The sequence below is a fragment of the Musa acuminata genome, chromosome BXJ3-10, assembly GCF_036884655.1.
Source record: "Musa acuminata AAA Group cultivar baxijiao chromosome BXJ3-10, Cavendish_Baxijiao_AAA, whole genome shotgun sequence".
Taxonomy (NCBI): Eukaryota; Viridiplantae; Streptophyta; class Magnoliopsida; order Zingiberales; family Musaceae; genus Musa; species Musa acuminata.
In genome coordinates, this window is record NC_088358.1 from 33,467,500 (window position 1) to 33,490,977 (window position 23,478).

At 38.4% G+C, this 23,478-nt stretch overlaps 4 protein-coding genes across 6 annotated transcripts; 1 reads left to right on the top strand and 3 right to left on the bottom strand.

Moving 5' to 3' along the window:
* The first annotated feature begins 3,172 nt into the window (after positions 1 to 3,172).
* LOC135650607 (auxin-responsive protein SAUR76-like) lies at positions 3,173 to 3,922 on the top strand. The gene has a single exon (XM_065170088.1). The coding sequence runs from the start codon at positions 3,252 to 3,254 to the stop codon at positions 3,669 to 3,671; it is 420 nt and encodes a 139-aa protein (XP_065026160.1). The 5' UTR covers positions 3,173 to 3,251; the 3' UTR covers positions 3,672 to 3,922.
* Positions 3,923 to 8,464: 4,542 nt separating this feature from the next.
* Positions 8,465 to 8,893, bottom strand: LOC135651483 (auxin-responsive protein SAUR72-like). The gene is made up of 2 exons (XM_065171553.1): positions 8,606 to 8,893; positions 8,465 to 8,497 (listed from the first exon to the last, which is right to left on the bottom strand). Exons 1-2 carry the CDS (start codon positions 8,891 to 8,893, stop codon positions 8,465 to 8,467), a joined length of 321 nt encoding a protein of 106 aa, XP_065027625.1.
* A 1,641-nt stretch (positions 8,894 to 10,534) lies between these two features.
* Positions 10,535 to 18,828, bottom strand: LOC135651883 (protein FAR1-RELATED SEQUENCE 5-like). 3 transcript variants are annotated; one of them, XR_010501973.1, is made up of 6 exons: positions 18,421 to 18,828; positions 17,154 to 17,256; positions 11,554 to 13,428; positions 11,421 to 11,480; positions 11,047 to 11,158; positions 10,535 to 10,912 (listed from the first exon to the last, which is right to left on the bottom strand). XR_010501973.1 is itself a non-coding variant. In XM_065172455.1 (5 exons), exons 1-4 carry the CDS (start codon positions 18,492 to 18,494, stop codon positions 11,072 to 11,074), a joined length of 2,139 nt encoding a protein of 712 aa, XP_065028527.1. In that variant the 5' UTR covers positions 18,495 to 18,827; the 3' UTR covers positions 10,535 to 10,912; positions 11,047 to 11,071. The 3 variants fall into 3 exon arrangements, 2 of the variants coding, with proteins under 2 accessions (XP_065028527.1, XP_065028529.1); XM_065172455.1 differs by lacking the exon at positions 11,421 to 11,480 and having other exon boundaries at positions 18,421 to 18,827; XM_065172457.1 differs by lacking the exon at positions 10,535 to 10,912 and having other exon boundaries at positions 11,421 to 11,487.
* Positions 18,829 to 21,105: 2,277 nt separating this feature from the next.
* LOC135651089 (protein TIFY 10a-like) lies at positions 21,106 to 21,829 on the bottom strand. The gene is made up of 3 exons (XM_065170880.1): positions 21,612 to 21,829; positions 21,469 to 21,526; positions 21,106 to 21,391 (listed from the first exon to the last, which is right to left on the bottom strand). The coding sequence occupies exons 1-3, from the start codon at positions 21,799 to 21,801 to the stop codon at positions 21,268 to 21,270; spliced, it is 372 nt and encodes a 123-aa protein (XP_065026952.1). The 5' UTR covers positions 21,802 to 21,829; the 3' UTR covers positions 21,106 to 21,267.
* Positions 21,830 to 23,478: the final 1,649 nt, after the last annotated feature.

A 23,478-nucleotide genomic window follows, 5' to 3' on the forward strand; every position in this document is an offset into this window, starting at 1 on the left:
AGATTTCAAACTTCAGGTGGAGTTTACTAAGCTCTTACAACATAAATGGGAAACTTTAGTGTAGAAATCAATCAGCCATGGCGCAACATGAGCAATGCATCAAATTCATAGCACTTGGACTTGCCTACCAGTAGTACTGTTCTTCAGAATCTCTCTGCTAAGCACATGTGCGATTAAGATGTAGGGACTCGAGGCTATGATAGGTTCTGACCAGAGGCTATAGTAGCTGATGTCCTCTGCCACATGCTCTTGATTCGACATATCTAACATAGACTAACTTCGATCGACTCGTACCAGCCGATAGTTTTAATTAGATAAGAGAGCATAATATATCCCACGTTTCACCATCAGCCTCTCGAATAGAATGGAACTCTTCGGTCACAAAATATAATTCATTAGAGCATACACCCAGCCAGCAGCAGGGTATGCACTCACATATTTAATTCTATCAGCTTCCATAAACAAAAGATTAAGCTAGATTTCCTTCGATTATGATCAGCAAGTGTCTTACTCGTCGTGCAAAGGTTCTCTGCTTCAACCGTTGGGGGTGGTGGTGGTGGGTTTCTCGGACTAAGAAACTGCACTGCATTCAAAACGTGAATCTCACAATCATCTATCACTTTTTCATATGAGAACTTCAGTTTCAGTGACTAAGGTGATACCAGTCAAACTTCAGTACATTGACATGTAGACAACAGCAGAAAACATACGAAAGCATGTGAAGAGAGAGAGAGAGAGAGAGAGAGAGAGAGAGAGATGTGAATGGCATTCTGCATTCAGGAATGCACTGAAAAGAGAGGGTTACTTGACAACAGAGTAAACTGAAGGCCAAGCTGAACTCAACTTTCACTGAATCCCTTCAGCTTTAATGAATCAAACTGCTCCTGCAACGATGACCAGTGAATTATTTGTGGCGTACGAGTGTAGCTTCTCATCAGCCCAGCAGATCAATTCTAGCTTCCAGAGGAGTAGCCAATGGCTGTTCTCCACCAGGAGAATTCTCCACAGACAACTCAGAAAAGCTTGGCTTCATGGTAGACTGTTGTCTATTGGGCTACTACACAAGAACCTTTACAACTGCAGTCTAGCCATGAAGGAAAGAGCTGCTTCCAAGAAACCATTGGTGTCATGTACCAGTGTATCATAACCAGTATTGGATTCCCAGTACACTTATGCTATAAGCAAGACCAAAATCTCAATTCATTTGTAGAAGAACTTTTTGTAGATAAATTATCTGCTCATAATTTTTGCAGAAATTTTTATACAGCATTCACTATGTCTTGTTATTCTTTGCCTTACCTGATATGATGAACATGTGCACTCATATTAATTGTGGTCAAATTATAGCCTTATCCATTTGAGAATACAGTGGTAAGAAATAGTCATTAATATATATATATTTGTACATTTTCACCTAGGCATGAATTCTATCCACATCAAAGCCAGTCATTGTGGCTCCATTCTTGTTGGATTAACAGTGAAGAAGTGCTACATCTCAATGAACTATATTAAATTGCTTGCACTTAACCTAATGTTCTTTTATAGGAGAAAAATCGGATAGCCAGTACTTTAATATTATTTTGATCAAGAGAATCAAAACCAACTACCAGACAAAGAGGAACATCTACTTTTGTTTTGACAAACTCAGCTTCATCTTCTGGTCGCCAGTAGACTAATTGGTACTTGTAAAAACAGAATTGTTTGATAGGAAGGTCGAAAGGAATCCCAGGACTCAAAACTGTCCTCCTCTGATCTTAATATAATGCTTGAAGTAGCCTAAAGCAAACTAATGATTGGTGGCCTTTCCTTTGTTTAACCACTGTTACAGGTTGGGCACCTAAATGATTCTTGCGAGTGCCTGCTAAAATGTGGAGGAACAGAGACATTTAGCAACTATAACTATATGCATATTTGACCTTGTTGGCACTCTAAATGATTCTTTATGGCACCTCTTTCACCATACCATTTTATATGACTAGCCCAAGTCATTCTGCTGATGATAAACATGTATCACGTCAACCTAAAAACTTTTTGAGTTTTAGATTATGAACTCTTTCGATGATTAATGATATGAAATTATCTTCTCAGAATATCTTTCTTCATCTCACATATATGAATATTCTCAATACTCCATCTCAAATATACCAACTATTAGAAAAAAAAAATTGTACTAAAAATTGGATAGTAGAGAAGTTGTTTATTAACAAATCATGTATTTATATAGATATAAATACATGCATGGAATCATCTAACAACAAGTTTTGTTCTTACATTCTAGAATATAAGAACCATATATTTTTTTTAATCGTAAGATTGTTTTCTAGATAAAGTGGAAAAACCTGTAGGTCGGGACATACTAACTACTTCCATTCACATGTCCATCACTTTCACATCTCACATCATTATAGGAGGAGAAAGGATATCTATATGTGCACCATCTTGACTTTCGTTTCGGCTCTTGGCCCCTTGGGTTGGTTGCTAACATTACACAAGATAGATAAAGAGATTAATCTTTGTTGATCATGAGGTATTATTATACTTAGAACACGACCATAAAAACAAAAAAAAACAGAGAACCAAGCCGACAGAAATGAAGGTTTGGACAAAGTTTAGTGAGTCGGAAAGCTTTTACAAACATAAACAAACAAGGGTTTAGCTGGATATAGATTGGGCAGAACAGGTGAAAGGATGAGCTCAAAAGCTTACACCGAATCGTTCCTTCTCTTGTTGTTTTGCTTGTCGTCAGAAACCTGAGGGGAGGGTTTTACCTGATGATTACTGTGCGTGTAGCTGCTAATGTTGCATGATTGACACATGGTTACAATTCACAACTCAGCAGCTACTGTTGTTGCTATCTACTGTAGACAGTTTTGGCATGCAAAGTACTGTGTGTGTGTGTGTGTGTGTTTTAGAGTGGTGAGATGGTCAAAATATAGCCCACAGTTAAAGAAGACAAACCGGTGGCTACTGCTTACAACACGCATGCATGAACCCATGGCACCGTACCTGTCTTCCACCCACATTTATACCACTCATCATCGCCAGATACCCATGCATGAGTGGGTGTGCTTGCGTTCCTCTCATCTGTCGACCATCCGGCTGGTCCCACTTCGGTGGACCCTGTTCCTTCCCTTTTCTTTAAAGCCGACCTCCCTCCCCGTCTTCCTCACCCAAGCTCCTCTCTCTCTCTCTCTCTCTCTCTCTCTCTCTGTTGTGGGTAGAAGACACCTTCAGTTGGCAGAAGCGATTTGATGGCGAAGAGTGGGAACGGGAGGCTGAGCAAGCTGAAGTGCATAATAAAAAGGTGGCACTCATCGAGCCGGCTGACGCGCACCGCCCCCTCAGGCGGCGGCGCGTCCTCGTCGAGGTCGCAGGACGAGGAGGCGTGGCACTCGGCGTCCTTCCACGGCGACCAGGTCCCCCCCGGGCTGCACCCCGTCTACGTCGGCAGGTCCCGGCGGCGTTACCTCGTCAGCGACGAGCTCGTGGGCCACCCGCTGTTCCGCGTGCTCGTCGAGAGGTCCGGCGGGCACGGAAGCAGCGTCGGCGCCGTCGGCGGGACGGTGGTCGACTGCGAGGTGGTGCTCTTCGAGCACCTGCTGTGGATGCTGGAGAACGCCGATCCCCAGCCCGAGTCATTGGACGAGTTGGTGGACTTCTACGCCTGCTGAGGCTGAGGAGAAGACCCACCGCGCGCGGAGGACCTGACTCGTGCAACAGGTCATAGGAGTAGAACTATTAGTGCAACATTACCTTTCTCTCTCGGTGTCCCAAAACAAAAACACAAAAAAACACAATGTGATGATTAACCACTTGTAATTATCTTTAAGATCGTGGCTGTGTGTGCCAAAATTTGCTAATGTCTTGTATGATCTTGCTTTTTATCTATTGAGCAATTTCAAGAAATTAAATATTTTGTACATCCCAATCGGAGAAGTGTCGGGGTTGATGATCTTCTCTTTTGTCTTCTCCTCCGAACAAACATACATTACGATCGTGACATAAAAGGAGAGAAAGAACATTGCTATCCAACAACATGTCATGCAATTATCCCTGTCGACCAACTAAGACCATGCATGAAGTTACATGGAGGAGGAGCTCACACTCGACAGACCTAGTGATGTCCCATAGAGTTCTTTACATGGCATTCATTATATTTTCCTCAAAATACCATCAGAAATAAATAAACATATGGCAAATTTAATTTGAAGGTGGGTGCAACTAACTACTAATAAGAATTAAAAGCAAAGGCATCCTTAAGATACATCCAAGGATGAAAGCTAATGTTTCTTCTCATCGTGATGAGGAGGAGGAGGAGGAGGAGGAGGAGGAGACAGATTAATCGAAGCATGTTCGAGTGCATTCCCATGTGCCGTGAAGCGAAGAAACCGGGCATATGTTCCCAACTCCAGTCTGCTCAATCACTGATCCATCAGATGTCGTAGATATGGAGTGTATAGAGTAATGTTTTGGAAGATATCTCTTTCTTCAACCTTCAGCTAAACGACATCCATTAAATCATCAGCTGCATGTGGCTTCTCGCTGAGCAAGTTTTACCCGTAGGGTTGGGAGTAAACTAGTGAATGCACATCACAGAATGCAGGCACTTGCAAGTACTGATGGGCAACATGTTTGGGTCAGACAAGCTAATTAAATTTGAGCCCACTGGTACGAAAGCTAGGGTTGGGTCCGGGCCGAGCATTTAATTGGGGGAACACTATGATTCACTTATTATCTTTTCTTTTTTTTTTTTCTTTTTCTTCGAGTATCAGTGAATTATTAATCATCCTCGAATGGTGCACTTATTAGATCCTATGTTTGAGTTATACAATTATAAAGTCGATGATTAGAAAAATAAATACAAGACGTATGCGACTCGATATTTCTTGCTTATATTTACGAGAAAAAAGTTAATTTTTTCAAGAAAAACAATAAGTTTGTCTTGTATACATTTTTAGATAGATCTCGAAGAATTTTTCTCATCTCTTTCTCATGCTCTCTAAATCTACTAGATAGATTAGAAACCCGATGAACGCTTGGTGTTTTATCATATTTATTTTAATCATCTATCGATACATGAAGTATTCATAGAGTAACACTTAAGTCCTTAATTTTTAAGATTTTTCTTTCACGTATTTAAATTTCTTATCGACTTTGAAAATATAGAAATATTATCAATCCCGAAATAGCCCATAACATTCTCTATCTAAATGTGTATGATTTCAATGTGACTTCATAAATTTATGATTTGAATGCATTTGATTACTCCTCTATACAATCCAATTATGTTAGGCTTCATTTATTGGAGATACAAGTGATGCTTTCAGTCGGTATATCTTTTTGCACTCTGACCTAAAAAAGCTCTTCTTTATACCTCTGATATTTAGTTAATATATTTTATTTTTTTGAAAAATAAATACAAAAAAATATGGAAGACATTTGTACTGCTGGTGAGAAGACAATTCAGTCCCTAAAGTATAACTCAAACTACCAAATGTAGATATGCAACTATCGATGGGACAATTTGTTTGATGGTCTTTGTTGTACGTCCTTCGTTCATGCATACCTCTTGTGATCTACATTTATTCCTTTGTTTGACTACTTTTATTCCTTTGTTGTCACACCACCAATCAGACGGCTAACATTGGTGTCTTTCTTTGGTATTGGTATCTGATAATTGAGTTGGGGAGATCTCGACCCTTGTTAAGGTTATTATCACGGGAGATCTTAACTATTATCAGTATCATCAACATGGCAATATATATCCTTTTGTCATATCACATCGTTCTTCCACCACTCCTCTATCAAGCATGACACTTGCCGTTCTAGCGTCATTTGTGTTCGCAAGCACCACCGTTCTGTCGAGCGTCACTCCACTGCTCTCACTACAAGTATAGTTCCACGTAGCATAGCAACCGAGATGACATAGCTCTTCATGTCATCTCCATAAAAAAAAAAGAAAATTAGAAAATAGTACCCATCCTTGAAATTAGGTTTCATCGAGCTTGGCAAACTTGATTACCTTTACGATGACGATGGACTTGAGCTTGATGGATCGGCGAAACGAGTCTGATCGGATTCATCTGCTATATTTCAGACCGATGACCTTAATCAGGTGGGAAACACGCCATCGATTCCGAATTTGTGTTTGACCATCAGAATGATTGTTTCCCGTCCCTTGAAATGGTGTTGGCATAACCTAATTTAACAGTGCCCAGAAAACGTAGCCAGTCATCGCCATGCATGACCTGAGTAAACACTTTCCACCCACAATGGCCGGCCATCCATCCTCTATCTCTCTCTCTCTCTCTCTCTCTCTCTCTCTCTCACACACACACACACACACACACACACACAGAGAAAGAGGAGCGTAAGAGAGACAGAGAGCACATGGTTTGATCGTAGCTGTGGGTCAAAAAACGGAGCACATGACATGTTTGATGCCTCTTTATTTATTGTCTTCACCAAAGGCAAGTAGACAAAATCCACTCGTGGGGGCAAAATGATTCCCTTATCTGTAAGAGCAGCCTCGACGTACCCACGCCTCCACTTGATCTCTGGAGCAGTAGAAGATAGATGTCACAGAGAGAGAGAGAGAGAGAGAGAGAGAGAGAGAGAGAGAGAGAGAGAGAGAGAGAGAAGCAAAGTTATGGTGATGGGCTCATGAACTGGTATTTGGCTGCAGTAAGAGGTGGCCGGAGAGGTAACACCTGGGGCCACAGCTGTTGTTGTGCTTGCGGAAAAGAGAGAGAGAGAGAGAGAGATGTAAGCCAAAACCACGGAATCACATCACATGCCAATAGCCTTGTGTGTACATGCATATTTACTGCTACGACAACTACGGCCAAATTGATCGAGTCGGTTTGACCCCATCTACTTAACTCTGAATGCGAGTTAAGTAGTAATAATAGTCAACTCATGCACTGCCGCAGCAAGTGAGCTCCCACTGGCAGGGTTAAAGGATGTCAACATGGGATCAACAGCTCACTTCTAGTGTAGTAGCTTAATGCACATCTTTTCTTGGATCACAATTCCTTCGTCCATCTTCTTGGATCTCCCAAATTAACACAGCACCTCTTCCGGTGTCAGAATCACGGATCCATCTATCTATGCCCGGCTGCATGCCAACGTAACGAAGGACGCCAACAGAAATATGATGAAGCATTGTGAAGATTTCGCATGTTCCATAATATTGAATAGTTAGTAGGACTCTTGCCAATGCCGAGTCTATGATAAGATAGCTCGGAAGAAACCCTTCTCGCATATTATATTATATTATATTATCAACTCAAACTCTTATTACTTAGAACGTAAAAATCAATCTAATCGTAAGGTCAAGAAATAGATCATTATAAAAGTTTAGATAATGTAACGAACTTGAATTCAATTGGAAGGCATCCCAAAATAATCATATTTTAAATGGATTTTATGTTTTTTTGTTTGTTTGTTTGTTTGTTTGTTTGTCAAAGCAAGCATTGTATTGGAACCAATGAGGTCAAATCGGATTAAGATAAGCCTTGATATGACCCAAAGCCAATCAGTTTGTAATCATAGTGGCAACCTGAAAGAGACGACTACACCTCTCAAATCAGAGAAAACTTTGATGGCTCTGCAGCATTAGGCTGCCAACGTTGACAAAGGCTCCAATCTTTTTCGTCTAATGAATAAGCTAAATGAGACGTCAAAGTGCTGCAACGAATGGATATAAAGCAAGATAGTTATTAGGTTTTCACTTGTGAGTTCATAATCCTACACCACAACGTATGGAGTGGTATCATCAAATCAAAGATGGGTGAGTCTTTGATGATTCATGTGATCCAACAAATATCTTTGGCATATCTTTAAAAGTATAAGACCTTTTAGTTTCCCTTTGGCATATCCAACAAATATCTTGATTTTTGACTCACTTTTGTAGAAAAATTAAAGTAGGAAATGTTAGAACAGCAATAAAATAATATGATCTTATAAGAAAATTACTAAAGATTAAATGAAAAGATTAAAAAAAAAAATTAAGAAACATATTTTGGGATGTCAAATAGTTGTTTTATGATAACATATTTTTGTAGGAATTAAGTTAGATTTCCAATCCAAGATTAAATTAAATTTTATACCTTCTCACGAGTATACTTTGATTTGACCCTTCTTTGGTAAGAGAATTTGTATTTACGTTTGGGTGTTTGATGAACTCTTTGGAAGGGTGCCTTTGCGAGATTAAACCCTTTTCAAAATAATAAAAATAAATTAACGTTATAATAAAATTAATAAGAATATCTTTCATTCATAAAAAAAAAAAAAGTAAATTTCCAAGAACATAAAACATTTAGAACTATTGGACAAATAATTGTGACAAACTTAAAATATCTAAACACTATATATATATATATATATACACACACATCTTTGTTCTTCTATTACAACAGCTCTTCACATTTCAAAGTGTTCAGTTTATAGTGAGCGACTGAACTCACAAGAAGGAGATCACTTCCTCACCTGAAAACTGCATCCAGGAAGCTCAAGAACAATCATAATTCTTACAAAGACTGATACAGACAACTTAGCTGTCGGAGATCAACACAAGGCAACGCAGAGATCAAGAGGAGCATGCCTTGTGAATCTGACGAGAGTTCTTCCCATGCATCCACCGCTCGAAGCTGCCGGCATCACATGGAATCCTCAGGATGCCGGGATTGCGGAATCCGAACTCCTCAGCCGATACGTAGAGCAGCTCCAACATCTTTGCGTCTCCCAGCATGGTGAGATGGATCACGAAACGCTTGGAGTCGTCCCCGAGGCCGACGATCACCGGAACGTAGCCGCGGGGGGCCGAAACAGGCTCCTCCTTTCCATGTCCGTGGCGGAGGAGTCTTCTCAGCTTGCTCATTCTTGATCCCATGATCAGCTTAGGGTGAGGCTGTGTTTGTCGACGTCCTTTTTTTGTACAGATGGGCTTGGAATGCAGCGATTCAATATGATGATGTCGATGGGGAGGGGAGAGTGCTTGATGATTCCATGTTGGTCTGTGTAAACACGACACCGTGATGTTGATGGGAGCAATTGATTGCTCTCTACCTGTCGACGTCTACTTGGTGGTGTTGCAGGAGATGAAATCTAATTAGAGCTACAGATGATAACCATTATGCTTCTTCCTAGAGAGCACGTGATGTGCTAATCTGGTCCATAAATTTCCAGTGCAGATGATGATGATGACAATAAATTTAGCTGTTCATGGGGCATTAGCATTTGCTTGCCTGCTTGCTTGTTGGTCCCGTCATCCGTTATGAGATCCACAAAATTCTTCTTGCTGTCAAAATTCTTTATAGTAGCGAATGAAATGTCTCTCGAGTCAAATATCCATCCCATCAGGCCAAAAGGAGGACTCAATAAAGATTAATCTTGTTTTGTTATATTTAAGGCCTTCAATGTAGCTTTAATATCTGTTTGGGGGGGGGGGGGGGGGGGGGGGGGTAAAAGATGATGGAACAATCCAATCCAATCCAATTCCAATCCAAAGATTTTTTTTTTAAGATATTAAGTGAAAACAAACAAACAAAAATTAATTCAAACACAATATTTATATGGTTTGATTATAGATTAAAATTTTCAGTATGTGAGAACAATATAAGTTTTTCTATGTTATTATAACCCAAACATAAATATTCTAATATAAAAAACTTTTTATGCTATTATAGCCCAAACATAAATATTCTAATATAAATCCCTTTGTGTCTCCTCTCCTCCTACATAAGTCTTAAAAAATAATTTTCTTTCTTATTCTCTCATCCATCCTCTCTCTCTCTCTCTCTCTCTCTGGATCTGTTGAGAAACTTTGAATGTGCTTAGAATATTTTCACATAAGCAAGCTTTAAAGCAAGAAAGTATTCATAGAATAATGAAACTCTGATTAATTGTATTTTTTTTGTTTTTAAACTTCAAAAGCTTCGTAAATCTAAAAATACAAAATATATTATTTGCACCCATGATGTAATCAATGTTCCTATCTATCTACATTCTATCCAAAAGTTGTGTTCTTTATCAGGCACACATTTGGTTATATATAACAAAAACAAAAACAAAAACAACAACAACAACAACAACAACAACAACAACATAAATAAATATGCAAAATTAAGTCAGCTGTCAAAAGACGAAGCAATAATTGGGTATTGCAAAAATGCAAATCCTCTCCACAGGCTTGCAAATAAATAAATGCACAACACATGTTCATAGAATTGCCAATGCCCCCCACCATGTGATGTTCTGCTGGGACCAATGTGATGTTGATCTCATGTCTTATTGCTTGTTGTATCTCACTATCTTGGTCGAGGACAGAGGCCAACAACCTTTTATGATTCACTATTAAAAGAATTCAAGAATCACCTGAAGAGATGATCCAGAAATGATGACAAATTCTTGAGTTGAATGAAAATGAGATCATGTGAACGTGCAAACTTGTATGATGAGACGAAGAGCACATGATGACTAATGCTCTTCAAAAATTACATGTATTAATGGGAAAAATAGGCTGTCCATGCACTTCAATTAACTGGGTTATTTACCTCATATAACAACAAGAACTATAATTTCCCGGGTATATTTACTGAACATACAACTGACTAAGATGCGATACATCCCATGATGTCGAAATATATACTACACATTCAGCACTAACTAAGATTATTCTTATGATTGGATACAGAACTATAATCTAACTAGCATATGCAAACAAACAAAGAGCATCAAATGTCCACCAAACAGAAGCACCCATCAGACCTAGGGCCGCATTATCCTCCCTCGATGAGACCTAGAAAAGGTTGATTGGCATAAAGAACTACCCTCATTGGTTAGATATGAAGCTGATAACCTTCCATATATAACCACAATCACTTGATGCCTTCATTTAGCAATAGAATGCCTGCAAATGGAAAATCACAAGATTAAATCATTGCATATAGTGTGGAAAAAATTGAAGTCCTCGTGTGGCTTTGACAGAGCATGAACATATGTTTTTCGACGGTTTAAAATAACTTAAAAAGTAGCTGCACATACCTCATCATCAATCCGGTGTTGAGAATTATACCCGGTTGTTGTTGCTGAAGTGGTTAAACTGCAAACTACCATAAACTGGTTCATGTGAACGCGCATTCGGAGTTGTATATCCCTGCAAGGCATTCAGATAAATGATTTAATATTATATTGCAAATATCCTAAAGTTCAATTTTTATTGTACAAGAAACATGCTCAGCAATTGTATTGTGTAGATATTGTCGACTGCTTTCTGTATTTAACCGCAGACTACATGAACATTACCTGAGATACCAAACTACTTACACATTCTATCCAACTTGGCAAAAAGATCTAGTTATAATTGAGGCCACAAAAAAAAAAAAGCCTTAAGAAGCATAGATTCACATGAACATTACCTAACTTAACTGAGTGTTCCCATGAAATGACAGCTGATGAGAATCAGAAGCACGATATTCCTGTATCCTATTGGACTGTTATAATAAGTTTTGCCAAATGTTAAATAGCCAACAACACATGAAGCAATATTACCTCACTAATTTGAGCTGCTGCATGAGAGCCCTGATTATGAGCATATGAAGATAAATGCACATGTGCTGAAGTTGTTATGGGAGACTTAGGGTCAACATCAACAATAATTCCTCCAGGCTCTGACCCTGTATCAGACTTGGCATTCCTTCTCCACCTCTTCAAGAAATATCGTTCAGGCAGCTCTTTAATATTTCTAACATCAAGGACCTTTATCACATGACCACATTGAACCCCAACAAATTCAAATTTCTTGCAACTGCAGGCAACAGAATAATCACTCGAGTCAAGTCTAACAAAATACTCTTTAGGTTTTTCACCAACAGTGATTTTATAATCTGATATAGTCCCAACCTCACCATAGCTGTACAGCATGCAATCCATGAATACCTCAAACTCCTTACGAAACATTTCAAAAACTGCAGGAGTATACAAAGTAGCAGCTTGCTTTAACATTTTTGAAGGAGGTATTCTTGGAAAACTTTGGCTTGCATGAAAATCAGCTTGGAGTTCAGCATACCTATGGTCATCCACCACCCTCTCATAGTGTTTAAAAAAGGATGAAAGATCTAGTTGTGATGTCAAGTACTTCTTCAGCAAACTACTAAAGTTCTCATTCTGCAGCGTGCTTTTCATATCAACACAAAGTGTTTGACGGCTGTATACGAGCGCCCATTTCTCCCTTTCTTCGAAAAGCTTTGCCAGCCATTCGTTGTTCCTAAGATCATACTTTTCTAACATTTCTTGCCAGGCTGGTAATAATTCTTCCTCATCCTCGTAGTCATAAACACACCTAGCAAAATCCTTAGCAAAAGTTTTTGAACTTTGGAACACATGATTGAGATGCTTAATAGCATTTTGATAGACTTGCCACACACAAAGATGGTGACTGGTACCTGGCCAAACTGCATCTAGTGCATGACTTATTGATGTAGACTGGTCTGTCAAGATAGTCTTTGGTTGTCTTCCACGCATTGCAATCTTAAAAGTATCAAACAACCACTTGAAGGACTCTATAGTTTCATCATACAGAAGTGCTGCACCAAATGTAACAATTTGCTTGTGGTGATTCACGCCAAGGAAAGGTGCAAATGGCCTACCATATCCATTTACTCTGTAAGTTGTATCTAGACAAACTACATCGCCGAAGAAGTTGAAGTCCAACATAGACTTTGCATCTGCCCAGAAAAAATTGGTCAATCTATCATCTTCATCTATTTGTGTGGAATGAAAAAAGGACGGATCATTAAGTTGCATGCTTTGTAGGTACTTTAAAACAGCTTCTGCATCTCCCATCTGCATAGTCTTCATACGTTTCGAGCGAAGACCCATTCTGTAATCCATGGGAAGATATCTGACATTTTGAGAGCCTGAAACTTGTCTGCCTGTTAGGTGGTTAGCTGACTTTGGAGTGGTTCCTGAATCATCAGATAAATCTACTGCTTCAACAGTTTGAACTTCAGTCAGTATCCTTTGAGACCTTAGCATGTGCATGGCTGAAGGAGGTGCAGGCTGATGATTATGGTCTGCCACAAATTCAGTAACATGATATGTACCACTAGGTGTAAGTTTAATGGTCAAGCGTGCAGGGCAACCAATTCTAGTTTCCGGACGTGGTTTCTTTACTTCCTTAGCTCCCTTTTTGTCCTTACGAAATCCTTCTCGTGAGCAAACAAGTGTTCTCGATCTAGTAATTTTGTCTGCTGATTTATCTATCCAACCTTTTCGTACACTAAATCCTACCATCCCCGCATATCTATTGTAAAATTCATATGCCTTGTCTTCATTTTCGAATTCCATATCAATTTCTGGTACCATATTTGAGTTCGCTAGGTCCTTCATTGGAACGTTGTAGTCAATTACCTTTCTCTGTTTCCCCTGTTTAACCAAACTCCAGCATTAAGGTACACAACAAGTCAAAAGAAAAGGCAGACACAAGAAAGTCACAAATATTTATCCAAGACATAATGACATGCACATCGATAACCATCAAATGCAAGCATGCCTAATAAAATAATTGTCAAAATATATTGATAGGTTCCAGAGAATAAATTGACTCCAGATTATACTAACCTTGACTGAAATAAATATGCTAAAAGAACATACTGAAATTTGAAAACTTTAATTAGTAGCAATAGTAATACAATATGAGTGAGATTGGAGGTGATTAAGAACGACGATGCATCACAAGGAAATGTTCAAGTACACAATGCTAAGATGGCGGCAGGAATGAGATAAAAAAACTGAAAAGAATAATATAAGTGGAAGGATTCAATGACCACATGGCCCTCATACTAGCAATTGGGAATTATGACTTGGTTGTTGTAATTGTTGTTTTATACACAAAAGCTATACCATCTGTATGAAAGTCATTGTCGCAAGGAAAATAAAATAATAAGAATAGGAAAGGAAAATTGACACTCATGGTCAGGGATCACCATATCGAGCTGTACCACCTGGTACGAGAGATACGTATCGGTCCGACAAGGGACCAATACATGAACCGTCCTCTATCATGTGGTACCCATTACATGACCCTGTATCGAGCGATACGGGATCTGTACCAATCGGTAACGATCGAAATCCGACCATTATCGACCTGTACTGATCAGAAATGATCAGATTTCGATCGTTACTGATCAAGGGCTCAAATTGCCTTATTTCAAATGGTTAATTTGACCGTTTGAACCATAGGAAAGGGTTTTTAAACCCTTTCTTCCCTCCTCTTTCAGCCCATTTCACTCTCTCAAACTCTTCAACTCTCTCAAATTTTTTGTCACTCATATCTCTCTCTTATTCTCACATTTTCGTTCTCTTAAACTCACCCGGTCAGAAAACATAGCAGTAACGTTGACAGTCGTGCCTCGACCGATGATGGCAACGACGTCGAAGAGTTGATGGTCCCGTCTATACAGTTTGAGGGTGATGCATAAATCGAGGAGCGATATTTTACACATGCCACTCAAGATTCAGATCATAGAGCTTGATGAGGTATTAGTCAAGTTGATACACGAAAGGGGAAGGGGAAGAGGAAGATAGTTGATGATTTTAAGCAGATGCGATAGAGCCTACATAATATACATAGAGCGAAGCTCATTGTATTCACAATCGTCATATTATGGAGAATCTTACAGCCAACGACAGTACAATGATAATTAGTCATACTTCTCAGAGTAGCAGTATGATGATCGATCTTACAATATGGAGCAGTAGATTAGTGGCAAAAGTAGAAGTTTCGACATTCTCCATACTCCGCACCAATACATGCCACAATCATCCTTGCCTCAGGAGTCGTCTCAGATATATGTGATTTATGACAATTAGACTATGACCATCACTACATTGATGCACCAATGACATATGATATATCAATATACCATGTCATGGAATCATTTTCAGGATTGGGTTCGACAAACATATCAAATTAATAAATAGATACATAGGATTGAGGGCCCCAATCCATTGCCCATGAAGTTCCATCATTCTTTTTGGTAATAGAACTAGGTATATCCATCAATTGATTACTTGATTCATTTGAATCTTAAAGTTGAAGTTGTTAAAAAAATAATCTAATAATTCAAATCATTTCTTTATAGATATTTTAATATTAATTGAAGGAATGTTCGAAACGTATCACAAAACTATTCCTCAAAGCCCAAAAAAGATGTCACTATTCTTTCATAATTTAGATTATTTTTGCTAAAATTATAATAAATTTATATTTATTTCTAACTTAAAAATTATAATCTATTTTTTTTATTTAAAAAAAATTTTGGAGCTATTTTCAATAATTTTACTGTACTGTCGGTACGCCCAAGCATACCGACATATCATACGCCGATACACCTATGTATATGTTGTATCGATAGCTAGTTGGCATACCGGCACAGATTGAGATGAACTTTGCTCATGGTAAATATTTCCAAAACATGCAATAATTAGTTGCATATTGATGTTGATATATCCTTAATTAAACCTTAACCATGTTCATTTATTTGCATGGACATAATCATAAAATGCAAAAAGACCGAAAGTTCCATAATTCAAATTAACCTATCCAAATGATCAATGACAATTCTAAGTGTAAATGCCACAATAGGTCCTAAACCAATTCAAGATCATATAAACCTTTTATCCGATTTACTATTGACATATATGCATGAAAAAAGAAATCTAGTTTTACAAAGATAAGGAAATTAAGTTAATATAAAACCTACATTCAAATGGATGGTGGGAACAAGAACCATTATTACAGGAGAGGAGGTGGAAGAAAAGCTCAACTGGTCAGGCCAATATACTAATAGGAAAATATAATCTCACTCATCTCTGTGTTTTGCCCAACTATTCTTGTCTTTACAAATATAATTTGCCCTTCTTAATTGCTAATAGTTGACAATATAAATTCATCACTTAAATCTAGTTTCTTGAATGCTTTCACATCACAAAGTTATATTGCTGAAAAGCCAGTACCATAATCTCAATCTTTTTCGAATGGAGCATTGCTTGGTCTAAGCCAGCCCTCTGAAGCATCATTGAATGATTTGAGGTAATTGAAAGATAATTCCCTCATACTAAATTTCATAACTAAAGTTATTTGTTTACCATGAATCAGAATGATTTCTTAACAGCTCAAGCACAACTTATTATGGGTCAGAAAAAATCTTAATGATTGCCTCCTAATTAAATAAAGCAAAACTTAAAATGTCTTCATGACATTTTATATTGGCAAGAGGTAAAGAAGCTCTTTCCAGTCAGATAAAGCTTAAAAATAAGTTCTGAATCCAATTAACTATTACTTAAACTTGATGGTCTTTCTTAGAAGAAACTTAAAATGTATCTATCTGTAAATTTATGCAAAAAAAAAAAAAAAAAACTCTTCTATTTGATTGCAGGTTGCATAATATATGTATATTGAAACAAATCTATTCCGTGACTACAACCAACGACAGATAGGAAAGGACATCAATTTCCACATGAATTATATATTCCCAGAAGCAAGTAAAAGAAAACATGCCACCAGATTCACAAGCAGATTTGTAACTCCACAAGCACACTCAGATTATCACAAGGCAACAACATCCACCTGAATAATGCATATAAAATAATTTTCCGAGCAGGATGTATGATCATGTATAGAATTACTCAGGTTTTATGGGGCATGCAGGGTAATATTATTATCATCAAAGGACCAGATAAGTATGCGTATCAGCATAAGCTTGAAGTAGATCATTAAAAGAAACAAAGGTGGCGTTCTCCTCTCCTAGGAGATTGCACCACATCTGGATTCTCACTGCTTTCTCACCTGAAAACTAGCTTTCACTTGGCTGGCTATGAATTGGAACACATGATGTTTATCTAGTTGTCCAACAAGCATAGGATCTAAAAGACATAAAAGTTGTTCCATGCCTTTGCTGACAATACATAGATTCTGACAAATGGCACTGTATAAATACTAAATACACATGTAAAATGCACGTCAGATACAATCAATTAGAATAGGTAAAATAAAATATCAACTGTTTCCAACAGATACAACAAGATAATGAAAATTCAGAACAACATTATCACTGTAGACAATTTTGGAGCAAGTTTAAGCATTATACCTTTCTCCATGCAATTCCACAAGCATTACATAAAGTTCGACGTCCCTCTGGGCCACTACGCATGTGGCATGTCAATTTTGCACTGATGCCACAGTTAAGGCATCTGGAAATGTAAAAAAGGCTGATCAATCATCAGTTCAAGACCATAATATATTTTTTATCATGTATAAGGTGCCTGGCTAACCAACTTCCTAAAACAATAAAAAGAAGATCCAATAGATAAATCCAGCAACCTGAGATGACAAACAGTGCTGAATTAAAATAGCATATAAATGTTGAGTGAAGCCTGATAAAAGATAAAAACTGATATAAACGTTGTTTGCAAATAGGGTAATATTGCTGAACATTTTACCAGGGAATGCACTTTCTTGCGTTCTTACCTCCACATTGTGTACATGGATGAGGAAATCTGAGATGCTCCTATAAGGATCAAGAATGCCCGGACAATATGTTCTGCATAGCCAAGGGTTTGGACTACTACAAATGACACAAGGCCGAAGACAGCTCTATCCATGGTCAAAAGATGTTAGAGAGCTCCTACTAGCAAACAAGGGCTGACTCCAAGTTTATTGTAATGTTTTTTTTGTTTTTGAAGTCTAAAACAGCAGATCTTATAAAAGAAAAAAGGGTGATGGTGTGGGGTTAGAATAGCATCTTATACATAGGAAAAAGCTTTTAGGTGCTTAAAAATAAAAGACATGAAGCTTCCACAAATACAAGGTCTGATGAGGACCGATATATGCAGCCTCAACCTAAGTAACAAGGCTTGCCCTCTAGGTTCTTTAGAATAGCATCTTATACATAGGGAAAAGGTTTTAGGTGCTTAAAAATAAAAGGGTGAACTTGGTACATGAAGCTTCCACAAATACGGGGTCTGATGAAGACCAACATATGCAATAGGAACAAGGTTCACCCTCTCGGTTCTTTTAAAAGTAAATCCAAAATGTAACATCTTCGATGAGATTCTAGGTTACTCTACCTGTAAAGAAGCCAGAATTGAGGTATTTCCACGGCTCCTCCTAGGGGTATCATTTTATGTGCAATTAATTTCATTCATGCTTTTTGATTTTATAAAGCCAGATGCCAAGTCATATCCAAACAGACCAAAAGAAAAAAAAAAAAAAAAAAAAAAAGGTATACAGTTTTAAGAGATTCATTACACGATACACTCTGACGGGAAAAGGATAATATGATACACCTCTGAGTTCCTCCAAGCACAGTTCAATGACTACAGACCAAGAAAAGAGGAAGTAAGACATGGTCTCACCTGATGGGTCCCTCCACCAAATCCTCGCCATTGCTGGGGAGGACCTCCAGGTCCTTATCCTGCTCGACCGGCATCCCGAAACAGCAACGGTAGGCGCCTCCAATGCCTACGGTGGGAATCAGAAGTCAGTGCTCCACCGTCCCATCCAGCGGTTTGGATCCTGGCCTACTTCTCTCGCATTATCTCACGGCAACGCCGGCCAAGAGGGATTTCTTTGCCAGCCGAATTATGGAAGCAATCCGAAACCCGTAAACTTCAATCAAGACGACGATCTACAGGAAGACCGGTATGGAAGAAGATTACCGCTGGAGAAGTTCTTGGGTTTAGGGTTTCGAACGAGTTAGGGTTTGTTACACCCGGTTGGGCCGGCGGGGAAGAAGCGAAAAAGGAGATCAGCTGCAAGTCGGCGTTTAACAAGGCGTGATGAAGTCATCGTGGCGTCGTGATTCCGCCCCCAATTTGGACTTTGGTTTTCATTTCAGTAATTTTGACTAATTTTCTATAGCAACCAAAAGATCCATTTCTATAGGATAATTTTCTTATTAATTTACTAAGTCTAAATCATAATCACTGATTTAATATGTCTAAGTCATATTGATTAGTATACTAATTATGTTCTAATATACGATTTAATAGTCTAAATCATGTTCTAATATACTTTTTCATCATTTTCACCTCATCCGAACCTTTTCAAACAATAAACTCTACTTCTCGTTCTTAAGCAAGTCTTTTTTTTTTTTTTTAAGTTCAAGGTTTTGATTCTTAGAGACTAGATGCAGTCTTGAAAGTCAAGAGTTAAAGAATCAAAGAGAGTCTTAGTCTCTCTCTGATCAATTTTGATTTAATAGAGATTAACGAGATAAATTAAAATAGAGTCTTAGTCCCTTTGATAAGTCCTCTCAATCAAGCTATTCTAGAATCTGACCTTTGACTTTGACCACTATAAACCTTATAAGAGGGTCTTATATAATGAAGAACTTATGGCCCATGGTTTTCTTTGGGGTGTTGTATTATCTTTATTCCCTTGGAATGTCATATTTTAACTCCTTTTGGAATATATCACAAAGCCCTACTTGGATCTAGTTCTTAAGACTTCCCAACTCCTTCATCCTGATCTTATACTCTAGATTGTGGCTAGAGTCAATTGCCCTCTTCAGATTGATGAGGTTACCTTCTCTAGCTCAAGAGATAAGTTTAGTAGAGTTTATATTATGTTAGAATTTTTAATACAAAAAATTTTAGTCGAGGAAGGAGAAGCAGACTTCTCAGCTGTGAACAAATGGAAAAGCACACCAATGCATCATTCAAGGAGTATTTTTAAGTTTCATCAATTGTTTTAGATATAAATTAAAAAAAAAAAAAAATAGAGTGCTTTAAGGTCCTATCCTTTGTTGATGGAAGCTTTGACTTCCGAAACCCTTCCCACCTCCTAGTTTTACTAGGAAGTTAAGAGTACTCCTTTATTGACTTTAAGAATTTTCATCTTAATTCTTAGTTCCTAGGATAAACACTTTATTATGTGGTTCTTATGATTGAGTCGAAATAATATCATTCATCATAATCATAGGGCTAACATATTATCTATGTGCAAGAAGATGATTGTCATCGACTATGATTATTTTTAATATATCAGAGATTTAATTTGAGAAACATAAATTATATTGTCATTGATTGTGATAGTTGCATTGGGGATGTTATCATTCACGGTGATATAGGAATTGACTATGCAACGATGGATCAACGATAAGCCTCATCTCATATAAGGTTAATTACAAATTACTCTATTTAGTTACATCTTTTTAGTATCTCGATCCTTAAACTTAACAAATTTATACTTAAATCTTTATAATTATGAAAGTAAAATATCTAGCTTCATTTACCTTAATACAATTAGTTTTTATTGATGAAAGCCGGTAAGAGGTGAGTTTCGCTTTGCATCTACCTCAACATGGACACACTTATCGAACAATTCTCACCTCTCGTCTGTAGTCCCAGCGACGTCATCGTCTACCGATACATGTTAGAATGTTGAAATTATCTTTTTCTTCATTGTTTTCATGCTTTCGTCGGTAAACCGATGATGTTACGATAAATGAAGTCGGATATTTCACTTTCATAATTATAGAAATTTCAATATAAATTTTTTAAATTTAATAAAAAAATCTAACTAAAAAAATAATCTATAATTAATCCTCTCAATACTTAAACATGATAAGAGGACCAACTTTCACAATATTTGGATCAAAACATATTCACACGATTTTGATTTTTTTTTTTGTTCTCCTTTTGTCAAAGAAGCGAACTGTACTGCACTTCTTCTTCTTCATGCCAGCCATCATGATCGCCGTAGCGCAGAGGTTTTTTTTGCTCGAATCTGTAGGACTCCAAATCCCATCAGCCTCGACAATCCAATCCAATCCAATCCAATCCAATCCTATCTAATGAAGTGATTTTTCTCTTAAAAGAAGATTGGCTGTGAGTGACCGACACGCGAACTCTCCCAAGCATTGTCGGCAACAAAAACAAGACACTGTGAAATGGAGCGTTCCAACTTCTTCTTCTTCACTCTAAAGCAGCACTAATTTGCACCCGAATTCTTCTTTTGTTTCTTTGTCACTGCTATCAACATTACTTCTTCCTGTGCTGAAATCATCCACTCATCATACCATATATTGTCACAGTTCATTACGTCAGATTCTGCACTCCCATGCCCATTCATTTTTCACAATTATTCATCCAAAATATTACCATCATCAACCTCTAATCAAATTCAGACGTAGGTGGAATCAAACCCGAGTATACGTATATATATAGTATACTCGTTAAGGAACCGGAAACACCGGAAGGCTACACATGAAGAAAAGTGCTTCCTGCCTCCGGAACTCGTCGACCCAAGCTGAGCCACGGCTGGTCTTCCTCCGTCTTCGCCACCTCCGAGCCGCCATGGACTTGGTATGGTGCCTTGCCCATCCTAAAAGTTCCAACAAGACAACCATGAGTCGGAGATCATTCGAACGCAAATCCACATCACGAGCAAAAAGTACGAACCGATCCTTCCTCTTCTCCAGGAATCGATGGAGGGAGTTCCTTCTCGCTATGGGCATATCTATCATCAACGAGAGAAAGATGGATGAGCATGATCCAAGGCGACAGCATACCATGGCCAAGAGCATGCAAACGGTGGCAATCACCAGAAGAATTATTGGCTTGGGGTTGCAGTGTCATCAAGTTGCAAGTGGTGTCTTTACTTGCCATCAGCATCAGATCCTTGGCTCTGTCCGCCGGAATATTGTCGAAAACCACCACCTTTCCGCCGTAGAAGACCGTAAACTGGTCCTTCCGTTTCTCCCTGGAGTGGTAGTTGTTGGGCTGATGGCCCATATTCAGCCCATGTGGGCTTTATCAGCCCACAGCTCACACCCCCTCTTAACCTAACCCTAATTAAGATTAGGGGGTATGGTGGCTGCGTTTTAGAGGCAGATTAAAGCTATAAAAAGGCAGCAACGAGGCAGATCTTTGCAGCGACGAGATTCCAAAGAGAATAAATGAGAACACTGCTAAATGATTGTGAACAGTCTCTCTGCGTTGTCCTTGTCTTCTTCCCTTTCTTTCTCTTCCTCTTCTGCCTTGTTCTCCTTCTTCTCTTTGGAATCTCGTCGTTGCAAAGATCTGCCTCGTTGCTACCTTTTTATAGCTTTAATCTACCTCTAAAACGCAGCCACCACACCCCCCTAATCTTAATTAGGGTTAGGTTAAGAGGGGGTGTGAGCTGTGGGCTGATAAAGCCCACATGGGCTGAATATGGGCCATCAGCCCAACAACCTCCCCCTTCAGCCCATAAGGGAGGCTGTCCCATGACTCCTCAATGTGAAGCCATACCGACCAATTGTCGGCATATCTCCTGTCTTTCTGTTGTTAAAATGTCTTCTATTCGTGTTGCTCTTGGTATTGCTGCTAGCCAGGACTTGGAGGTTGAGCAGTTAGATGTGAAGACAGCTTTCCTTCATGGTGATTTGGAGGAGGAAATTTATATGGAGCAACCAGAATGCTTCAAAGTCAAAGGTAAAGATAATTTTGTCTACAAGTTGAAGAAGAGCTTGTATGGGCTAAAGCAAGCTCCAAGACAGTGGTACAGAAAGTTTGATTCATTTATGACAGAAAATGGATACAAAAGAACGGCTTCAGATTATTGTGTGTACATCAAATGGTTTGATGAGAATTTTATTATTCTCTTACTTTATGTTGATGACATACTTATTCTTGGAAAAGATATGTCTAAAATTGACAGGTTGAAGAAGGAACTGGTGAGTCTTTTGCAATGAAGGACATGGGGCCAGCAAAGCAAATACTAGGCATGCAGATTTCTCGTGATAGGAAAAACAAGAAGATTTGGTTGTCACAGGAGAAATACATCGAGAATGTATTGGAAAGATTTAGTATGAGCAATGCTAAGCCAGTTGGTTCTCCTCTTGCAGGTCACTTCAAGTTGTGCTCAGAACAGAGTCCGTCAAGTGATGAGGAGAAGGAGAAAATGCAAAAGGTTCCTTATGCTTCAGTAGTTGGAAGTTTAATGTATGCAATGGTATGTACGAGGCCGGACATCGCATATGCAGTGGGTGTTACTAGCAGATTTCTTGCAAATCCAGGCAAAGAGCACTGGGCAGCAGTGAAGTGGATTTTTAGATATCTCAGAGGGAGCTCTAAGGTTTGTTTAAGCTTTGGAGGTGGACCACCTGCGTTAACAGGTTACACAGATGCAGATATGGCAAGAGATATAGATACGAGGAAGTCTACTTCAGGTTATGTACTTACTTTTGCAGGGGGAGCTGTGTCATGGCAATCCAGGTTACAAAGGTGTATTGCTCTCTCCACCACAGAAGCAGAATATATTGTTGCTACAGAGGTATGCAAAGAAATGTTATGGATGAAAGAATTCTTACAAGAATTGGGGCTGAAACAGGAAAATTATGTGATGCATTGTGACAGCCAGAGTGCCATCCATTTGTGTAAGAACCCAATGTTTCATTCCAAGTCAAAGCATATAGATGTCAGATACCA

Bases quoted from the DNA above. Each gene is read 5' to 3' on its own strand.
- LOC135651883 (XM_065172455.1), bottom strand. From the start codon at position 18,494: ATGCCGGTCGAGCAGGATAAGGACCTGGAGGTCCTCCCCAGCAATGGC. The intron at 13,429-17,153 runs GTATAATGCTTA...TTGGTTAAACAG, and splicing joins GTGGAATTGCATGGAGAAAG to GGGAAACAGAGAAAGGTAAT. The intron at 11,159-11,553 runs GTAATATTGCTT...AATGCCTTGCAG, and splicing joins CAGCAGCTCAAATTAGTGAG to GGATATACAACTCCGAATGC.
- LOC135651483 (XM_065171553.1), bottom strand. From the start codon at position 8,893: ATGGGATCAAGAATGAGCAAGCTGAGAAGACTCCTCCGCCACGGACAT. The intron at 8,498-8,605 runs GCATGCTCCTCT...TCCTGGATGCAG, and splicing joins ACTCTCGTCAGATTCACAAG to TTTTCAGGTGAGGAAGTGAT.
- LOC135651089 (XM_065170880.1), bottom strand. From the start codon at position 21,801: ATGGGCCATCAGCCCAACAACTACCACTCCAGGGAGAAACGGAAGGAC. The intron at 21,527-21,611 runs GTGATTGCCACC...CGTTGATGATAG, and splicing joins CCAAGCCAATAATTCTTCTG to ATATGCCCATAGCGAGAAGG. The intron at 21,392-21,468 runs GTTCGTACTTTT...TGGAACTTTTAG, and splicing joins CTGGAGAAGAGGAAGGATCG to GATGGGCAAGGCACCATACC.
- LOC135650607 (XM_065170088.1), top strand. From the start codon at position 3,252: ATGGCGAAGAGTGGGAACGGGAGGCTGAGCAAGCTGAAGTGCATAATA.